Source organism: Elaeis guineensis, chromosome 4 (assembly GCF_000442705.2).
Source record: "Elaeis guineensis isolate ETL-2024a chromosome 4, EG11, whole genome shotgun sequence".
Lineage (NCBI taxonomy): Eukaryota > Viridiplantae > Streptophyta > Magnoliopsida > Arecales > Arecaceae > Elaeis > Elaeis guineensis.
In genome coordinates, this window is record NC_025996.2 from 40845444 (window position 1) to 40864143 (window position 18700).

General features: G+C 35.1%; 2 protein-coding genes across 5 annotated transcripts; both read left to right on the forward strand.

The window, feature by feature from the left end:
* Nucleotides 1-426: 426 nt before the first annotated feature.
* LOC140857476 (pectin acetylesterase 9-like) lies at nt 427-3698 on the forward strand. The gene is made up of 4 exons (XM_073256409.1): nt 427-958; nt 1126-1208; nt 1319-1448; nt 3613-3698. Exons 1-4 carry the CDS (start codon nt 811-813, stop codon nt 3618-3620), a joined length of 369 nt encoding a protein of 122 aa, XP_073112510.1. The 5' UTR covers nt 427-810; the 3' UTR covers nt 3621-3698.
* A 2296-nt stretch (nt 3699-5994) lies between these two features.
* On the forward strand, nt 5995-9598 carry LOC105042880 (pectin acetylesterase 9). Of its 4 annotated transcripts, none has more exons than XR_012140938.1 (9): nt 5995-6086; nt 6195-6255; nt 6446-6502; nt 6586-6663; nt 6827-6932; nt 7435-7580; nt 7723-7833; nt 7979-8052; nt 8155-9598. XR_012140938.1 is itself a non-coding variant. In XM_073256408.1 (8 exons), the coding sequence occupies exons 1-8, from the start codon at nt 6058-6060 to the stop codon at nt 7988-7990; spliced, it is 600 nt and encodes a 199-aa protein (XP_073112509.1). In that variant the 5' UTR covers nt 5995-6057; the 3' UTR covers nt 7991-9598. The 4 variants fall into 4 exon arrangements, 2 of the variants coding, with proteins under 2 accessions (XP_073112509.1, XP_073112508.1); XR_012140939.1 differs by having other exon boundaries at nt 9109-9598; XM_073256408.1 differs by having other exon boundaries at nt 7979-9598.
* Nucleotides 9599-18700: the final 9102 nt, after the last annotated feature.

Genomic DNA, 18700 nt, shown 5'->3' on the forward strand with positions numbered 1-18700 from the left:
AATAAAAAAAAAATCCTATTTATAGTATCCGAGTGGTGCGATAAAATCATTGAAATTTTAATTGGATCCATATCCAATAATTATAAAAAAAAAATAATTTCGAGTTATCGGATTTTGCAAGTTCCATCTACGCCCCCACTTTAGATTCAAAATAGGCTTACGGCCATCAGGCTTTGCGCACAAATCTCAAAGCAAGTAGAATACCCTTTCCGATGGTCCATGTCCTCCTTACGTCCCAGAGCAACTGAGCAAGGCCCTACAGTAAACCCGAATCCGATAAAAGTCCAACGCATGGCGCCATTAAAATCATTCATTCCCTCTTCGTGCCTTCGGTGACGGTTCGCCATTTCGGGCGGTTGCCGTCCTCCCTCCCTCTCTCTCTCCCCTCCCCCTCACACCCCCGCCCCCCTCTCTCCTCTCTCTCTATCTGCTCCAAATTTAGCGAAATCTGGAAACCATTTGGCTTTTTCATTTTTGTTTCCGTTTTCCTAATAGCCCGAATTCCATTTTATCGCGACTCACATTTAGATTTTCTCTTCTTTCTGCTTCCAATTTCTGGATTCGCTGCACTTACTCCATCGAATTTTATTAGATATCTGCATTCCAGCATAACTTTGCCTCTCTTTTTTTCACAATTTATTCACTGAATCGCCGTCATAGATTCGACCATTTATTTCCTTCCCTTTTCTCAGATTGTTCTCATCTAGCCAAATTTAATTCATCAATAATTCCAGTGCCTCACCACATCTAATAAAGTTCGATTTTCCCCTCTCCTAGTTCTGGAATTTGGTGTCCAAACTCTCTCTCAAAATGAGAAAATCCTGTTTCTTCGCCATTTTTCTGGTGACCCTACTGGGATTTGGTCCATGGAGGAGCATCTACTCCCTGGAATCGAAGCAGGGGACGAGACTTCTAGTTGGCATGACCATTGTTCCTCATGCTGGATCCTTGGGTGCAGGCAAGCCAACCACCCAAAAAAATTGAAACAATTATTCTATTATTTGTTTGTAGTTTCCTCCTCCGACATCGATCACACTATATGATTCGTCTATATGTTATTATTAACCAAAGTTTGTTGTTATAATATATTAGAAATTTCGATCTAGAAGTTTGTTACTGTTGCAGTGTGTCTGGATGGGAGCCCTCCTGCGTACCACCTCCACCGAGGATTTGGCGCCGGCGCCCGCAACTGGCTTCTCCAGTTCGAGGTGAGACCGTTAATCACCACCGTCAGATCAAAATTCGGACGGCTCGGAGGTTTCCCATGAAGTCCATCAATCCAGGCCGTCCGATCTAATGGGACTCGTTTGTGGTACAGGGAGGAGGGTGGTGCAACGATTTAACGTCGTGCTTGGAGCGATCGAGAACCCGGCGTGGGTCCACCCGGTACATGAACAAGCTCGAAGTCTTCTCTGGGATCCTAAGCAACGATTCCTCGATGAACCCTGGTGTGTCCTTCGACCGTTGTATTTCAATCTCAACCGTTGATTCTGTGATAAATCTTGTTTTATGATTCTCTAAAGTGATCCTAGCCGTCCTCTTTTTTTTTTTTTAATTCTCGACATTTATTGTTATCGAAGTTTGGAAGAACGATGAGCCATTCTTTTTGGAGCCATGAGACGACCATTAGCTTAGAGAGATCGTGAGTGCTATTTGCTGCTGGGTTGGTTAGGGATCAAGAGGGACAGTTGGGCCTACTCGTTTCAATGTGCACGTCGTGGTGCTCTTTAATTCTTGTCCTCCTTTGGTCTTTTCTGACCAAACTCTCCACTTGTTCTCCTTGGTGTGGCTCTTTTCTTTCTTTTTGATCCAAGAATGATGCTGTGTTGCACCTGCCTTGTTTAGCTCAGCAGTCTGATGTGGCAAAAGATGATTGGTGAAATCCATTAGTGTTGGGCCAAACGCGCCAATTGAGTGGATAACATTGTGGTAGAATAATGGTGGGAGTATCCCCAATCATTTCAAATACATAATACTACAATGGGCCTATGTAAACTCTTGGGTAAACATCTACAAGATCAAACAGTGTCCTCCATTTATAGGATCGGTGCAACTCCTGGATTGTAATCTAGCAATTGCAACCTGGTTTGTACATAGGTCTACTAATTAAATGTGGGTGATTAAGGAGGTAAAGCATGAGCAAAATGGGTATAGGTAGGTATTTAATCCATTTAGCTTTCAGAATGCATTAGATGCTAGTGACCGAAAAGTCAAATGCACCAGGCAAACATTAGCACTTACGTGACCTATGCTAGGTTACTGATATGGATCATATTGTTATGGTTAAGTAATGTCATAGTAAATTTTATATACTTGTACCATCTTGGGAGTCTCTAGAATTTTTTTTTTTTTGCTACTTGCATGATGACACAATTGTTGCCCTTGTACTTTAGATTAAAGATAAAAGTAGTCTAGCAACGGTGCCGTAAAACTCAAAATGTGATTAGGTGGGTCACTATGTTTGGTGGGTTAAATGATTGAGTCATTATAGAGGTTTGGTCAGTTGGGTGTGGGTCGATAGGTCCTAACTATTAGCAAGCTCAGCTAAGCAACAAAGAGAGCGCTAGCAAGTCACAATATGGATAGCTAAAGCCATACTTCTTAACCCGTAAACTTGACCTAACCTATAATCAACCTGATTGCTTTGCCATATTTTCCATCAAGACCTTCAAATAATTTCTAAGAACTCACTCCGCTGAAGAAAATTAAAAAGAAAAATGTCAAGCGAAGTACATCAAAATTCAAAAAAAAATGTTCCTATATTAACTGCCTCAACTTTAAATCACCGATATTTATTTCACAAGTCATTCTATAATATGCTTATGCTACTAGTTATCTTATATAATTATAAATCCCAATTATCAATTTTTTCCAATCAAACAATGTGTTTATTTCACCCCTCCCCTTAAATAACCCATAAAACTAAAAATGCAAAAACAAGCAAAACCTTACTTTCCTCCTTTGATGCCAACCCTCTCTCTTGGCCCTCCAACTTTTTGAATAAATAGATGACTCAATTATGAGCCAGGGAAGTAGAATAAGGTCCTTAGATCAGACATGGTGTCGTGAAGTTATATGTTTAATGGTCCATAAGAAGCAGCTAGACAGTGTAAGATGGATGATTGCCATATGGAGGTGGAAGGAGGTAAATTGCACAAAAGAAGAAATTTGTCAAGACAAACAGTGGGAAAGAAGGAATTGTGTATTTCTTTAACCATGCATGATATCATTACCATCATTGAAAGGGGCAGTAATATTTATGACTGCTTTATGGATATACCACGATGACAACCATCCAGCTTTCCCAACTTTTTAAGGTCGACTTCATATCTTCTCATTCTCATTCACCAAGTATTCCTAGTTAGAGGCATTTGATTCATATTAAGACATTTAATAGATACTCCTTGGAGGACCATAAGAGAACTAAAACTATACATTTGTATTATACATTTTTGTTAGGAAGCGGAAAAAAGATTAGGCTGAAACATTATATACATAGAACTATGTAATATATGTTGACTAAACATCTCCTGTATTTCCAAGTTAATGTTAGATCATGCGGCAACTAGTTGTATTGCTACTGGTTGATTCTTTTTATTTTCTTTCTTGCAGGAAGTTGAGCATCTCCTCCGTTTGGAATCTTATAGAGGGTGTTTTCTTAGGTCTTATTATTGTGCAAAGGGGCTGGAAGTCTCATTGGCCACTGGAGGAATCTTATAGAGGGTGTTTTCTTAGGTCTTATTATTGTGCAAAGGGGCTGGAAGTCTCATTTTGGCCACTAGATTTATAATTTTCATTGTTCGGGATGGACCTTTGGCCTCAAAGTACTGGGCTTGGGCCTGGCCCATTAACACCTAGTCATTGGTAACAACTAGGATGAACTCGCAATATTATTTGTTGCAGTTCTTTATCTAAATGTATCGACATGCCAAAGCTGGTCACAAACTATCTTATACTCATTTATTTGATTTGTGGTTAAGACTTCGCAAACTGACAGATATATCTTTTGCATAGATTTCTACAACTGGAATCGTGTAAAACTTCGCTATTGCGATGGAGCATCCTTTGCTGGTGACTCAGATTACCAAATGCTGTAAAGCTTCCCTAATCAATCGACATTCTCAAATTGTGAAATCTCTATTATCAATGAGGATATTAATTATCACTTTTGGGTTATTTCAAGAAACCCAAGCCTAAACTGGCTACAAGCGAGTTGGAGACTATCCCATATTTATGTGGATTAAGCCCAAGCCGAATATATGCTATGCTTGTTAAAGAATCTAGGCCTTTATTGGGTCGAGTCCCCAAGTGATTAATGTAACAATATAAGGGAATGAATCTTACTAAAAAAAAGTTCCTATCATTTAACGCTTTGAAATGATTTAGAAAGTCAAGTAACCATAATAATAATAATAATATTGGCATGTAGGTGGCCCTGCAGCCCAGAACTTATTGGGATGATTACTGATCAACTTACTGGCAACTCACAGTAGAATATTTCATGCTGTTCATAAATGATTTAATTTTCTGATCAATATCCAACTATCTTCCTGTTTTACCATATAATGTTTATGATCCATTGTGGGACCTTGACCTTTGTAACATGAGGTGTTTGTTGTGAGCTCACCTAGATCAAGTCATCAAGATACAAGCTAATCATGGATTGACCTAGTTATGATGTTATGAGAGTCAACATATGCTACGTGTATGCTGCAGAAAATATAAACATATATCAAGAACCTGGACTCATTACAGCATTGAGATAGTTGACAGAATCTTAATATTCTGTCTTTTCTAGATCTACTCATTTCTTTTTTTGCTTTAGTGCTTGGTGCAAAACCACATTGTTTCTTTAGTTAGTGATGGATTTACTTGTGCTGATGAGCAGACAACTGTTCTTTACTTCAGAGGGCAAAGGATCTGGGATGCTATCATTCTTGACCTTCTTCCGAAAGGGCTGTCTCAGGCACAAAGGTATACTTCAAGCATCTGAATTCTCAACTCTGAAGTACTGAGTGTTCACTTGAGTTTCACACAATTTCTCACCCACAAGTCTTATTGGCTGCCCAGCATCTTACATATTCTGCAACCATTATTGATGGTATTAGGTCCCAATGCAATGCTACAACTGCACATAATTTGGAACCCTGTAGCTTATTTCCACTTCTCTTATAAAAGGGTCTCCTGTAAGGGTCCTACCATGAGGCATGTGGCACTTCATTCCTTATATGGATCACCTAGGACTTAATGTGGTGTTGTTGATGGGAGTTCTTCATACTATGTTTCATCGTATCATTACTATTATTACTTTTTGGTGGATTATCATTACTATTACTTGATAAAACATGAGGCCCTCATGTATTAGGAGTGGGATAGGGTGTACGTCAGATGCTGTACATATGCATGTGGACTAGGCAGAAGGGAGGATAAATTTAGATTCATACCAATGTAAATGTGCATGCCAAGCATACCCTTGATTCTTCCTGAATTTTGAAATGGATGCTCAGCAAACCTTAGTTGGGTCTCAAGGTCAATAAAAGATTCTCAGATTATTCTCTAATTCCTTATATACTAGTGCTGCTTTTGGCTGAATTAATCCTTATGAATGCTTCTGAAAAGTTATTATTCATGAAGGACTGGAAATATTAATTTGTGATATGTGTTCCAAAGCATCTAAACTTGCTTGGATTTCTACCTTTTCACTTGTTTATCAAGTCACCTTTTCCTTACAATTCTTACCAGAGAATTTGCAGAAACACTTGCTGTTTCCTTGCTAAAATCAGTAAGAATCTTATTTTGCTTGCTGTGCAACAGAAAATGAACATTCATCTGCACTGTCCAAGCTTTATGCACAAGAGTCTGTACATGGATCTGTGATTGTTCTTTGGGCATAAACTAGTCTATTTCATAATTTTCTACATGCTTTCATGTATTAATATTTCTTAGTTATTCAAATTATCAGGTTCTGCTTTCAGGATGCTCTGCTGGGGCTTGGCTACTTTCCTTCACTGCGATGATCTTGCTCATCTTCTCCATGAGGCGACAACTGTGAAATGCATGAGTGATGCAGGATTTTTCCTTGATGTGTAATTTACTTACAACATATTCAAATATAGTTTGGTTTAGTTTGTATTAAAGAGCTTTTGACATTCCTAACAAGATGGTTTTAAACACTTGACTTTTTAATTTGGCAGGAGGGATATATCTGGCAACTACACTATAAGGCCATTCTTTAGGAGCTTAGTTACTCTGCAGGTTTGCTTTCTGTGTATTACTTTTTCATCATTGTTTTGTTTTGTGCATGTGTGTGTGTGTATGTGCATGAGAGAGAGAGAGAGAGAGAGAGAGAGGGAGAGCGCTCTGTGTTTCTGTTAACCTTATGCATGCCAATTAAAGTTAGTGTTGCATGTCAGCCTTCTTCCTAATTAAGGATGTTATGCTGCAGGGGGTGCAAAAAGATCTAAACAGAAACTGTACAGCTTCTCTTGATTATCCGTATAAGGTTTGGTGATTTTGTTCACTCTTTTTACAAGATGTTCTGGACTACAAATAACTACTGATTCTTATTTTGTATTGCTTGTGCAGTGTTTCTTTCCCCAGCATGCATTACCCTACATCAGATCACCATATTTTATCTTGAATTCGGCATATGATGTATACCAGGTCAAGACTCTGCATAGCCAAAGCCCATGCCCAAGCATTTCTACATATTTTTCATGATGTATCTGTTATTTATGCCTCATGATTAGGTTTTACTTGATCCATGCTGTCTATGAAAGGCTGTTCATGTGTCACTAGTTGATTTGAAGTCTTTATGTTTGAACAGTTTCACCATATATTTGTGCCACCTTCTGCTGATCCAGATGGTCATTGGAACCATTGTAAGTCAAATCCAGCAGCATGCACTGCAAATCAGATAGCTATTCTACAAGGTTACTCACTTTTCCACTTAGGCCTAATGCTATTCTTCTTAACCTTACTAAGCTTTCTGAGCCATTAGAGGATTGTCTCAATAAGTAATCTCTCTCTCTCTCTCTTAAGCTCTGTGACATTCTATCAAGTAATACATGATTATAAAATACTGGAAGTTTTTTCTGTTGTTTTTGTCTATTTTTGAAAAGTCTTCCTTGTCTTCACATTTTTTTCTTCTACCACAAAGTTCATAAAGGTTGCCATTGCACCTGAAGCAATAGATTGCTTCAATTAATTTATTTCATTGCTAGCCTACATTTATTGGTCATTTCAGATCTTTTGACTTCGTATTCTTCTCTTGCAAAGTAAGAATTATGAGAAAAATACCATCCAACAAAATTTTTTTGCATCTTTCCATCCAGTCTAATTCATTTCACTACATCGATTTTTTCATTGGTTAGATCTACTACTAACATAATTTTTATGGTCCAATCAACTTACTTTGAATATCTATATTTACAGGTTTCAGATCTGAAATGCTCATGGCATTAAGATTGTTTGGTGGCTCAAGCAATGGGGGGATGTTTATAAATTCCTGTTTTGCTCATTGCCAGAGTGAACTGCAGGACACATGGTTTGCTTCCAATTCTCCCAGACTGCACGATAAGGTAGGTAATTTATAACACTGTAAGCAAATCTTTGAGATGTAAAGGTGAATTAAAATAATCCCAAGAATTTATTTATGATGTGCAAAACATTTTGGCAAATTCTGCAAGATTTTACAGTGTTACAAACATTTCTTATGTTCAGACCATTGCAGAGGTTGTTGGTGATTGGTACTTTGAAAGGAAGGTAGCCAAGGAAATTGACTGCCCATATCCTTGTGATCACACCTGTCAAAACCTCATACCATCCAGTCAGGTAGGTCGACAGAAACAACTTGTGGATCTCATTCATATATTTCGTTAATGCATCAATAAATTAGTAAATGCGAATGGCGCGCATCTTATTTTCCAGTGAAGCATCAATGGAACTAAATGGTTCCATCTACATAATTTGATTATAGGCATATGAATGACACCTCAAAGAATTCAAATATGTGGACCTTCAAAGGATAGCACAGATTACTCCAAACATAAGGTAGTACTTTCTATTACAATCTACGGTGATTTATTACTTGTGTACTATTAAAGGAAACAAGCATACTTCTCTAGCTGATGCTCTAGCTATCAATTGTTTTAGGTCTTGGAGACGTTATAAAACCTATTTTGGGAAAAACAAAGTTGGTTCCTGGAAACTTCACCAGTTAGGCACCTTTGTTTCAATCATGGAGTTTGGAAGCTCTCGACTAAGAATAAGAGTGGAGAGGATACATCAATAAACTTCCAACCATATACATTGATCAGGTTGACAATAATTTCTGCTTCCTTATCATTAACAAATCCAAAATAAAGAGCGTGAACTAAATCTGCACACATAGGGAGGTTCACTTGTTTATTTTTATCTATTCTTCAGAAAATGATTGGGCATTTGCCTTATTCATTTTGATTAATATATCAGTTTTTAATCAAACACTATTATCTTATCAGCTACAGTAACTTTATCTGTCATCATGGTTGTTGCAAGTGCACTAATTACATCATGATGATTGTTCGAGTCAAGCATTCAAAAGTATATCTTGTAAGCTGTCAATGCTTCTTGCTAGTCAGTTTCCTTTTCTGAGAAAAGTGAGGGGGTTACCATCCACCAGCCACCCTGCTGTAGGTGGGTCTAGCCCAGGTCATTGGGTACGACAGCCAATGACTTCACCAATTGTACTCCTTGGTATCCACAAGTTGGTCCTCACATTCACAACATGTGAGCAAAATGTATAAGGTTGGTTCTTTGGGAATTATAAGGGGAAAAGCACTTCATGATTTGTCATTAAACGCCATCTAATTATAATTGGCTTGCCGAGGCTAATTATGGATTGCTTGCTTGAGTGGTGCCAATCAGGGAGGTAATTAAAGCCCATCTTGAATGGATCTAAAATATTGATCATTATTGGAACTTCAACCATGACCAAGGCAAACATATAATTGGTACAATATTCCCGAACAAAGAGATTGAGATGGAAGTGGTTGCATGGAAGTTATTTAATGAATGGCATGTATCTATACTTACCACTAATTTAGATTTCTACTGTTTTCCTTCCAGGAAGAAGGCATTTATGTCCCCCTTCATAACTGTATCATCATTAGTTTATTGCTAATAACATGCATGGTGTTGCCCTCCTCCATCTAAGAAAGAAACCTGTTAATTATTTTGAGTATATCAATGGAAGAAACTAGGTGGCATGAACGCTGGATGTTGTCCAGAATTTGCTAGAGCAGGAAAAGTGGAAAGATACCAATTTCTTCCAACCAAATGCTCACTCAGGAGTGTGTACTAAATATCATGGCATTCCAATTTTGATAGTTGATTGCTCAATGGAAGGGTGATAAGAAAAGGATTATATGTATTAATAAAAGCAGAAGCGTCGACATTCTTTTTCTTTTAATGAAAAGCTTGCTGGAGTTCTTCCCCCAACCAGAAGCATTAGTCTTTATGGCTTGAGAGTCAGATTTCTTTAAGTTTGTATATATTTTTGAACAACTTTGTTAACTTGAAAGCAATGAAAAGTTGAAAGGCACACATTAATTGACTAGTTTCTCTATTGATTTCTACTCTATGTTTATCCCCATGAGCTTATTATTATCTTCATTCTATCTTACAAAATCATGTATGGGATAAGGTGCAGAGCATTTATGATTTTGGTAAATCTCAAACCTGGTTGGGCGTGTAAACCCACATGGTATGCTAAGAAAAGCACCGCTCTATTCATGCATGTGTGGTGCTACACATCAATGAGACTGCATGCGGCCGTTATTTCAGGGGATCATCAGGAGCAATTAGGCAGTGCGCAGCATATGTGAATGGAGGCATTTCCTATCAAGAATGCTATAAAATTAGTCTAATTAATAAATGTAGCAACGCAGTCTCACAACTTCTCAGATATCTAGCACTTAATTCATATGAAAAGCTAGCTTATTCTGCAACCAATAAAAGTTAGAATCTTTCGTAATTTATTGCTGGATAAGAAAAATTTATGGAAGAAAATGTAATGCTTGAATAATTACATTGAAATCATGAACTGCATCATACCACAATTATTGGACTTTGCCCAGTTCTTTTCCTTTAGTTTTCTTTAAAAATAAAAACTATCCCATGCAACAAACTACCTATGATTGAAAGAATCCTTTATCTGCAATTTCGAGCAATTCTCTAAATTGACAATATCATGTACATCTAATATAAAAACTAAGCACAGCATTTACCAAAGTTAATATTGAATATCACAAGGGCCTCACAGCTACCCGCAGTCTAATATTATGTGTCTTCAGAACATCATATGATTTGCAAATATCGATATTATGGAAACTTTAATACTAATAATCACATGTAATTATCACAAATGTGGCCAGTATATGGTTGCTATGTAAACTAAGTATACAAATTATCATCTGAATAAATAAAGAATTAAAATAAAAATTTTCTCATAATGTTTTAGAATTATATTCAAGTGAGATAACACAACACAGATCACTGATGGTTCGGGGCGTGGTACTGGCTTTCTCTCCTCTCCTCTTGATGGAACGTGGATTCTGATGCTCTACAATCCACATGCTGCTGAATGGAAATGGAACGTAAATCCAAGGAATTATAGAACCAATAACTTTACCGCTAGACTAAGCTGGCGCCTTCAAGTAATCCAAATATTACAAGGAAAAATAATATTATAAACTCTCAGTATTGTTGGAGCGGAAAGAAAGATGGAAAGCTTGAAAATAAAAATGGTTTCAAGGCATGTAGCATTATTATTTTTCTCAAGGCTTTATTCGCCCCCACAAATCTTAAGACTCTATTCACCCTCACCAATCAGGTATGCAACGGAAATATGCGTTAAGCCCTTAGAATAGAATGAAGCACAATATTTGATGACGTTTTGCACTAACGGATTAAATCAATAAGCCTTCACTAGTGTCTACAGAATCACGTTGATCTGATAGAGTTAAGATTCTTGTTGTGCCATGATACAGGAAATCAATGGGCTATTTATAGAAAACTCCGTATCCATTAGGATAGTCCCTTTTTTTTTATGAAAAAAACATAAGAATATACATTTTTTTCACAAGTGCGCGTCTTTCCAACAGAAAAACCCCAGCGGATACACCCATTCTCAAATACGACAAATGGATGCTTCTTTTCGTAAAAAAAATGATAGAAATAATAAAAAATTTGATTTTAAAATCTTAAATCGTTTTATCTGAATATTTCAAAAATCCAAAATGCATCCAAAACGTTGTCTGAATTTTCAAAAATCCAAAATCCATCCGAAATATTATTTGAATTTTCTATTGACATAGGGTTTTGGAATATTGTTTTTTGAGACAAGGATTCAGCCCACCAACATTGCAACGATTGGTTGGATGAGATTTGAATTAAAATATTAAATTTTATATTATTTTGAAAATATATAACAATCCCCCATCATGCTCAAAATAAATTAATTTTATCATATCAACAATAATTCTAGAATCTTATGTACAAATAAAGATATCTTACCATTTGAATTTTCACTTAATGAGGATAAATTAAAGTCAACTAAGATAGCATGGTAGACTAGTCTTCGAACCAATGGTTCTATTTGATTAACTAAACATATCTTCACATATAAATTCTTGCACCGATGAATGCTCAATATAAACCGACACTTTTATCAGCTTGTATCAATATCCTTTTTTATGAATGCTTTAAGAGCTTAGTCTCTAGCTCCAAGAAGCGGCCTCACTTCACACTTATATAGGTAGACTCTATCGGAAGTACCCCATAACTAAAGTATTTCAACAGAATTCTATTATAAATCTATTAAGAGCATTTAGCTCATCCTTCACTTTGTATATTATGGGTATCAAACATTTTTACCTAAGAATGGTACTAAAATTATAGTACTGGCAATCATTCTTATGATGTACTTTATCTCATTGAACTCATGAAGACATGATGTTATATCAAGTGCTGAGTTAAGATTCCATCATTGGCGATCTTGAAATATGGACTTGAGCTCCATCACTTTTGATGTTTTAAACACCAATCCATAACTAATCCCTTTGTTAATGGATTTGCCAAATTTTGACTTGATCTTATAAAATCAACAGTGATCACTCTATTTGTAATCAACTATCTTATATAGCTATGTCTTAGCTGTTGGGAAATATGTTCCAAAAAGTCAATCGTCAAGCTGTTGACGGTTGAGCAACCAAGTATTGTAATTGATTTGTTAATAAATAAAATATATTTGGCATCTTCATCATAAGCTTTCATCTTCTAATGAACTTCGTTGTTATGATGAAGTCCTTAGGACTATTTAGATTCGATAAAAAGAGGATTTATCGATTAGTCCTTAAAACTGTTCACGACCAAATGATAGGCTGTTAATAAGGACGACAGCTTCTATCGAGCATAGGTCGCTGTAGGCCATATGGGTTGGTTGTCCTCTTAACCAAGGAGTGTGGAGACACTGGTATGGCATACAGGTGAGATGTAAGGGTACATCATCATTGAACGTGACCAACTCCAGAGTATTCTGCTGTCGAAAATGTCTCTGATGGGATATAGGTATAAGTGTCCCTTAGACCTGAGATCGCCTCAGTGACTTGCAAGCAACTCACTGTGCTTTGGTACTGGACTAACTGAATTTCTAATTCAGGGACGAAAGGCTTCTGGGCACAGTCAAGTACTTGCGAAGTCAGAGTGTGATCGAGATGGGATTGACCACTCCAAGAGTTGGAGAAGAATGAGTCGTTGTATTTCAATTTAGCAAAACCTTGGCCAGGATAATCCATCAGATGGATTTGATATTTTGAAATACAATGTGGACAACCTGATCAGAGTTGACAGTTGAGCTCTGGGGTGTCCTATGATCATTTTGGTCAAGGGGATGAATTATATGAAAACTATATCCGCATGGGTTCTAAGGATGTTGTTCTACACATTCGACCTATCCGGTCGTCGGGTACCATTGCTAGATGGTCACTTCGATTGGTATAGGAATTTGTTCCTATGCTACCGGCTTAGGTTCGGACCTATGAGGTCACACACATTAGAGTTCATGATCCGATCAGATGGTTGATCAACGATTAAGAATCGTTCTAGGGTTAAATGATCAATACGATTGACATTTAATCCAGTACAAGTGTTGCAGGAGGATCGATTAGCAATTTGATTGCTAATTGGCTTAATTTGATTAAGCCAATGGGCTGAGATTAAGTCTAATTAAATATGATTTAATTAGATTTGGTTTGGGCTTGATTGGATCAAGTCCAATTGATTTATTGGATAAGCCAAGTGCAAGGAAAAACTAGTCCTAGTTCAACTAGGACTTGGGTCAATCTAATTTCTAATTTGATTAGAAAATTAAATCAGATTTAAATATAATTTAATCTGATTAAATTAGGTTCTTAATTGGGTTAAGACCTATTTTAATTGGGTTGATCTAATTTTGATTTGATTTGGTTTGGGAAACCAAATTAAAACAAGTTATGAGACAGAATCCTAGTAGGACTAGGATTCCACCTTGCGCCACATAAACCTTCTCCACGCTCTCTCTCTTATTCAATGCCAATCTCCACTTATTTTGTGCGACAAAAGCCCTCTCCCAGATCTCTCTCACGTTCACAAAAGGTCTCTTCTCTTCTTTCTTACATGGAAGGTGGTTTGGATCAAATCTAAAAGAAATAAATTTGGATTTCGAATTCTATGAGATAGAGTTTTAGAAATCCAAAACTCTTTCAATTTTGCACTGAATTTATCCAAATTTTTTTTGAAATTTTCGTAGCTTTTAGGGTTTACATTGTACACCCTTTGTTGGTGATCCATGCACGAAAATATGGAGGAGGTGCTCAAGAGTTGGGCGTCCCTTAACTTGCCATGTTTGGATAAGCTTTGACTAGGTGTTTGACCTAGACAAGGACTCTATCATATCTCTCTATATAAGACGAGTTTCCTCGTGAAATTTTAGGGAGAGATAGATATTTGAGAGACCTTTCTGCCATCCAAAAATTAGAGAGAAATACCTTTGGGTCGTGGAGATATAAAAGACGCAAGTTTGGGTATCTAGAGAGAAAAACGTAAAGAAGAAGAGGGTCTTCTTCTAGGGTTTTTATTTTCATATCTTTCCTCCTTCCATCTTGAGTTTTCTGAGAGCGTCTTAGATCTAAAACTCCTCCTTCTACTTTTCATCTTTGAAAGAGTTCAAATCAAGAAGAAGGAGGCACCTGATCAACCATCAAAGAAGGATCAGCGCAGTACTAGCATACTGTGCTGATTTCCTGAAGCAGGACTTCTGATCGAGATTCGTGGGCTCGTGTGGACGACTCCTAGAGGTCGGACGCGTGTGCGGCTTGCAACATCATCCTCAAGCCCAGATCAACAAGGTTAGAACGTCTAACTTGCAAGGTAATAGATCTGATCTATTGTTTAATACATACATTAGATGTAGTATAGAAACATGTTGATATGATCAACATGTAGTTCATGCTATATTTATATATTTTAATTTCTAATTTAATACCATGTAATAATCATGTAATAGGATCTTAGATCTAGGAATTTTCTGATCTTAGAAAATAAATTTTGATTTATTTTAGTCTTCCGCTGTATGATCTTGAAAAAGTTTCAAGATCTAACCCTGAAACCCTAGATCTGGTTCCTACATTAGCCTCATATATCTGGACTTTCTATTATATACTTTATTATATGCTCTTGATACTGTAGCCTCACTATCATAATGTATAGATATAGGTGGTAATGGTTTAAGCCATAAACAAATTTTATATAAGAGATCTCTCAACCATTCAACTTCTTTGCTTGCTAAAGCTCGAGCAATAAACTTTGCTGTCATGGTAGAGTCTGCTATATATATTTGTTTCTTGGATCCTCAAGAAATTGCATCCCCACCAAGTATAAAAACCCATCTATTTTGTTGAAGCATGATCTTCTTTATTTGTAATCTAACTGGCATCCGTATATCTTTCTAAAATAGAAGGATATCAACTATGGTGAATGCCATAATTCCTAATTTTCTTTAAGTACTTTAGAACTCTACATATAGTATGCTAAAGTAAATTACTTAGATCACTTGTATATCTACTTAAATTTCTAATAAAAAAAAATGTTAAACCTAGTACAAGTCATAACATATATATTAAGCACCCAATAACTATTGCATATTCTAATTATGTAACAGGCTTGCAGTATTTGAAACTAATTTAAGATTTGGATCAAAAGGTATTGATGCAGGAGCACCAACTAAATAATTAAATTTCTTTTGTAGTTTTTCTATGTAATTAGATTTAGATAAAATAAACTATCATTATCTCTAAGAATTCTTATTCTTGGTATAACATCAACAACACCCATATCTTTCTTAGCAAAATTACAAGATAAAAATCTTTTAGTAATCTAAACTTGTTCTAAATCAATACCAAAATTAACATATCATCTATATACAAATAAATAATAACACTCTTTCTATTACTAAATTTACTATATATATATTTATCAAATTCATTCATTTTATAGCCATTAGCAAGGACAATTTGATCAAATTTTTTATGCCATTTCTTGGAAGCTTGTTTTAATCCATATAATGACTTAATAAGTTTGTATACTTTATATTCTTGCCTAGGAACTATAAACCCCTTAAGCTATTCCATATATACTTTCTCATATAATTCATCATTTAAAAATATAGTTTTTACATCCATTTAATGAATAACCAACTTATCAATAGATGCAAGAGAAATTAGTAATTTAATAGTTGCAATCCTTGCTACTAATGCATATGTATTAAAATAATCAGTTTCTTATTTTTGTGTAAAGCCTTTAGCTACTAACCTAGTTTCAAGTTTATCAATAGTTTCATCTACTTTTATTTTCTTCTTAAAAATCCATTTACAATCAATTGGCTTAGAACTTGGTGGGAGGTCAACTAATTTTCATGTATCATTACTCATAATAGAATCCAATTCTTCAATAATAACTTCTTCCAAAAAGCAGCATCTTAAGATTTCATTATCTCTTCATAAGTTATGGGGTCTACTTCTATATTAAAACAATATGGTATATTCTTATCAAAGAATTCTCTAGTTTCTTCCACTAGGAACATAAAGAAATTCGATTCAAAGGTTTTTGCTTTTCTAACTCTTGTACTTCTTTTAGGTTCAAGGTTTTCTTCTTTGTCATTTTCTTCTAGGAGATGAATATATTCTTTAGGTAAAGGAATTGAATTAAATTTATTTCATCAAATATGGCATCTTTTGACTCAATCATAATATTGACTGCTAATGTGTCTTTAGATTCTATTACCATGAACCTACATACCTTACTATTTTATGTATATCCTAAAATATGCATTTAATTTCTTTTTCACCTACCTTTCTCTTTTTGGGTTTAGGGACCCTTACAATAGCCTACATCCCCAAACTCTTAAATAGTTTAGGTTAGACTTCCTATTCTTCCAGGGTTCATATAGTATTGTATTGCTCATTTTATTAGAAACTTTATTTAATATATAACGAGCTATAAATAAAGCTTCATCCTAAAAATCTTGACTTAAATTAGAATTAGGAAGAATTGCATTAACTATTTTTATAAGCACTATCTTTTTTCGTTCTACCACACTATTCTATTATAGTATATAAGAAGTAGAAGTTTCATGAATAATTCTAATAAATTCAAAATAACTAAGATCATAGAAGTTTCATGAATAATTCCAATAAATTCAAAATAACTAAGATCATAGTATTCACCTCCTCTATTAGTTCTAAAATTTTTAATTAAAATTTCACTACGCATTTCTACTTCAGACTTTTAAATTTTAAATTTCTCTAATACTTCATCTTTAGAATATAATAAATAAATATAATAATATCTAGAATAATCATCTATAAAAGTTATAAAGTATTTCTTTCCCTCTATGGTTGGTGTATTATGCAAATCACACACATCATTAGTTACTAATTCAAGCAATTTGGTACATCTTTCTACTTTAGGAAAAGAACTTCTAGTAACTTAGTAAGCATGCATGTTATATATTTACCAATATTTGCATCAAAGTATAGAATTAAGTCAAGTTTAACCATATCATGCATTATTATAAAATTTACATGACCTAAATGATCGTGTCATAAATAAGAAGAATCAACAATATAAGCACAAGAAATTTTGTTCTTATTAATATTAAGCTTAAACATACCCTCAGAGATATAGCCTTTTCGAATAATGATTCCATTCTTAGACAGAATAAATTTATCTACCTCAAACACTAATCTGAATCCAAACTTGTTGAGAAGACTATCAAAAATAAGATTTTTCCTAATTTCTAGTACATAACATATATCATTAAGAGTAAGTGTCTTTTCGGAAATGAATTCAAGTTCTATAATTCTTTTTTCCTTAATTGTGTAGTGGACGAGTTTTTCATATGGAAGACACTTCTATCTTCTATTGGTTCATACTTCTTGAATGGATTAATATCTTTACACACATGTCTGATTGCACCGGAATCAATCCTCCAAGCTCCATCGCCTTTAGGAATATTAATTTCTAATATCATTGCAACAAATTTTCTTTTGTTGCTGGTGCACCCTTCTTTTTAAGAATGCGGCATTCTGCCTTGTGGTGTCTAGGTTTTCCACAATGAAAGCATACACCTTTCTTCTTTTTTTTTGTTTTTATGAGTAATGGTAGATTAATGAGCTCTCTTCTTTATGGATTTGCTAATCTGACTTTCCTCCACTATATGAACTTTGATAACATGAGCATTTTGCTCCTTATTTTTATCTTGCTTGCAGTATTGAGGAATATAGAGATTATTAGCCAAGTCTTCCAAAGAGATATCCTCTTTCTTATGCTTTAGACTTCTTTTAACGTCTTTCCATGATGAAGAAAATTTATCAATAATAGAGGATACAATTATGGTTTTATCCATATACATGTTATGTAACTTATAACTATTAAGAATATGCTCTGTCTCATACAATTATTCCATAATAGATCTATCATCAACTATCTTGTAATTATTAAATTTGCTAACAAGAAACTTCTTACTAGTTGCATCCTCTGATATGATCTTCCTTCAAGTTTCTCCCATAATTCTTTTGCAGTAGCCAGATTCTAGTGGATATCAAAGAGTGCATCTGACATCCCATTCAAAATATGTTCTTTACATATGTAGTCATTATTATCCCATTTTTGTTAGGTATAGGCTTCTATTATAGTTTCGACATCATTCTCTTCTGGTCTTAAATGCGTTGAGGACATAGACAACTTTAAGAGTTATAATAAGGAAGAAATGCATCTTCTTTTGCCATCTCAAAAAGTTTTCTCCTTCAAAACACTCTAATTTGACAAAATCTGTAGTCATCTCTCGAATTATTGCAAACGCTATTTGTTATAGAATGAAATAAAGCCTTAAGATTGTTGAAACCAAGGAGAAAAAGATGGAAAGTTTGAAAATAAAGATGATACCTAAGAATGGCAATCGGATCGAATCGGATCATAAACGGATCGGGTTAGAAAATCGTCAATCCAAACCCGACATATTTATTAAATGGATCAAAAATTCAAACTTGAATCCGACCTGTTTATTAAATAGGTAACCCGATCCGATCCATTTAACCCGTTTATTAAATAGATCAAATTAGGT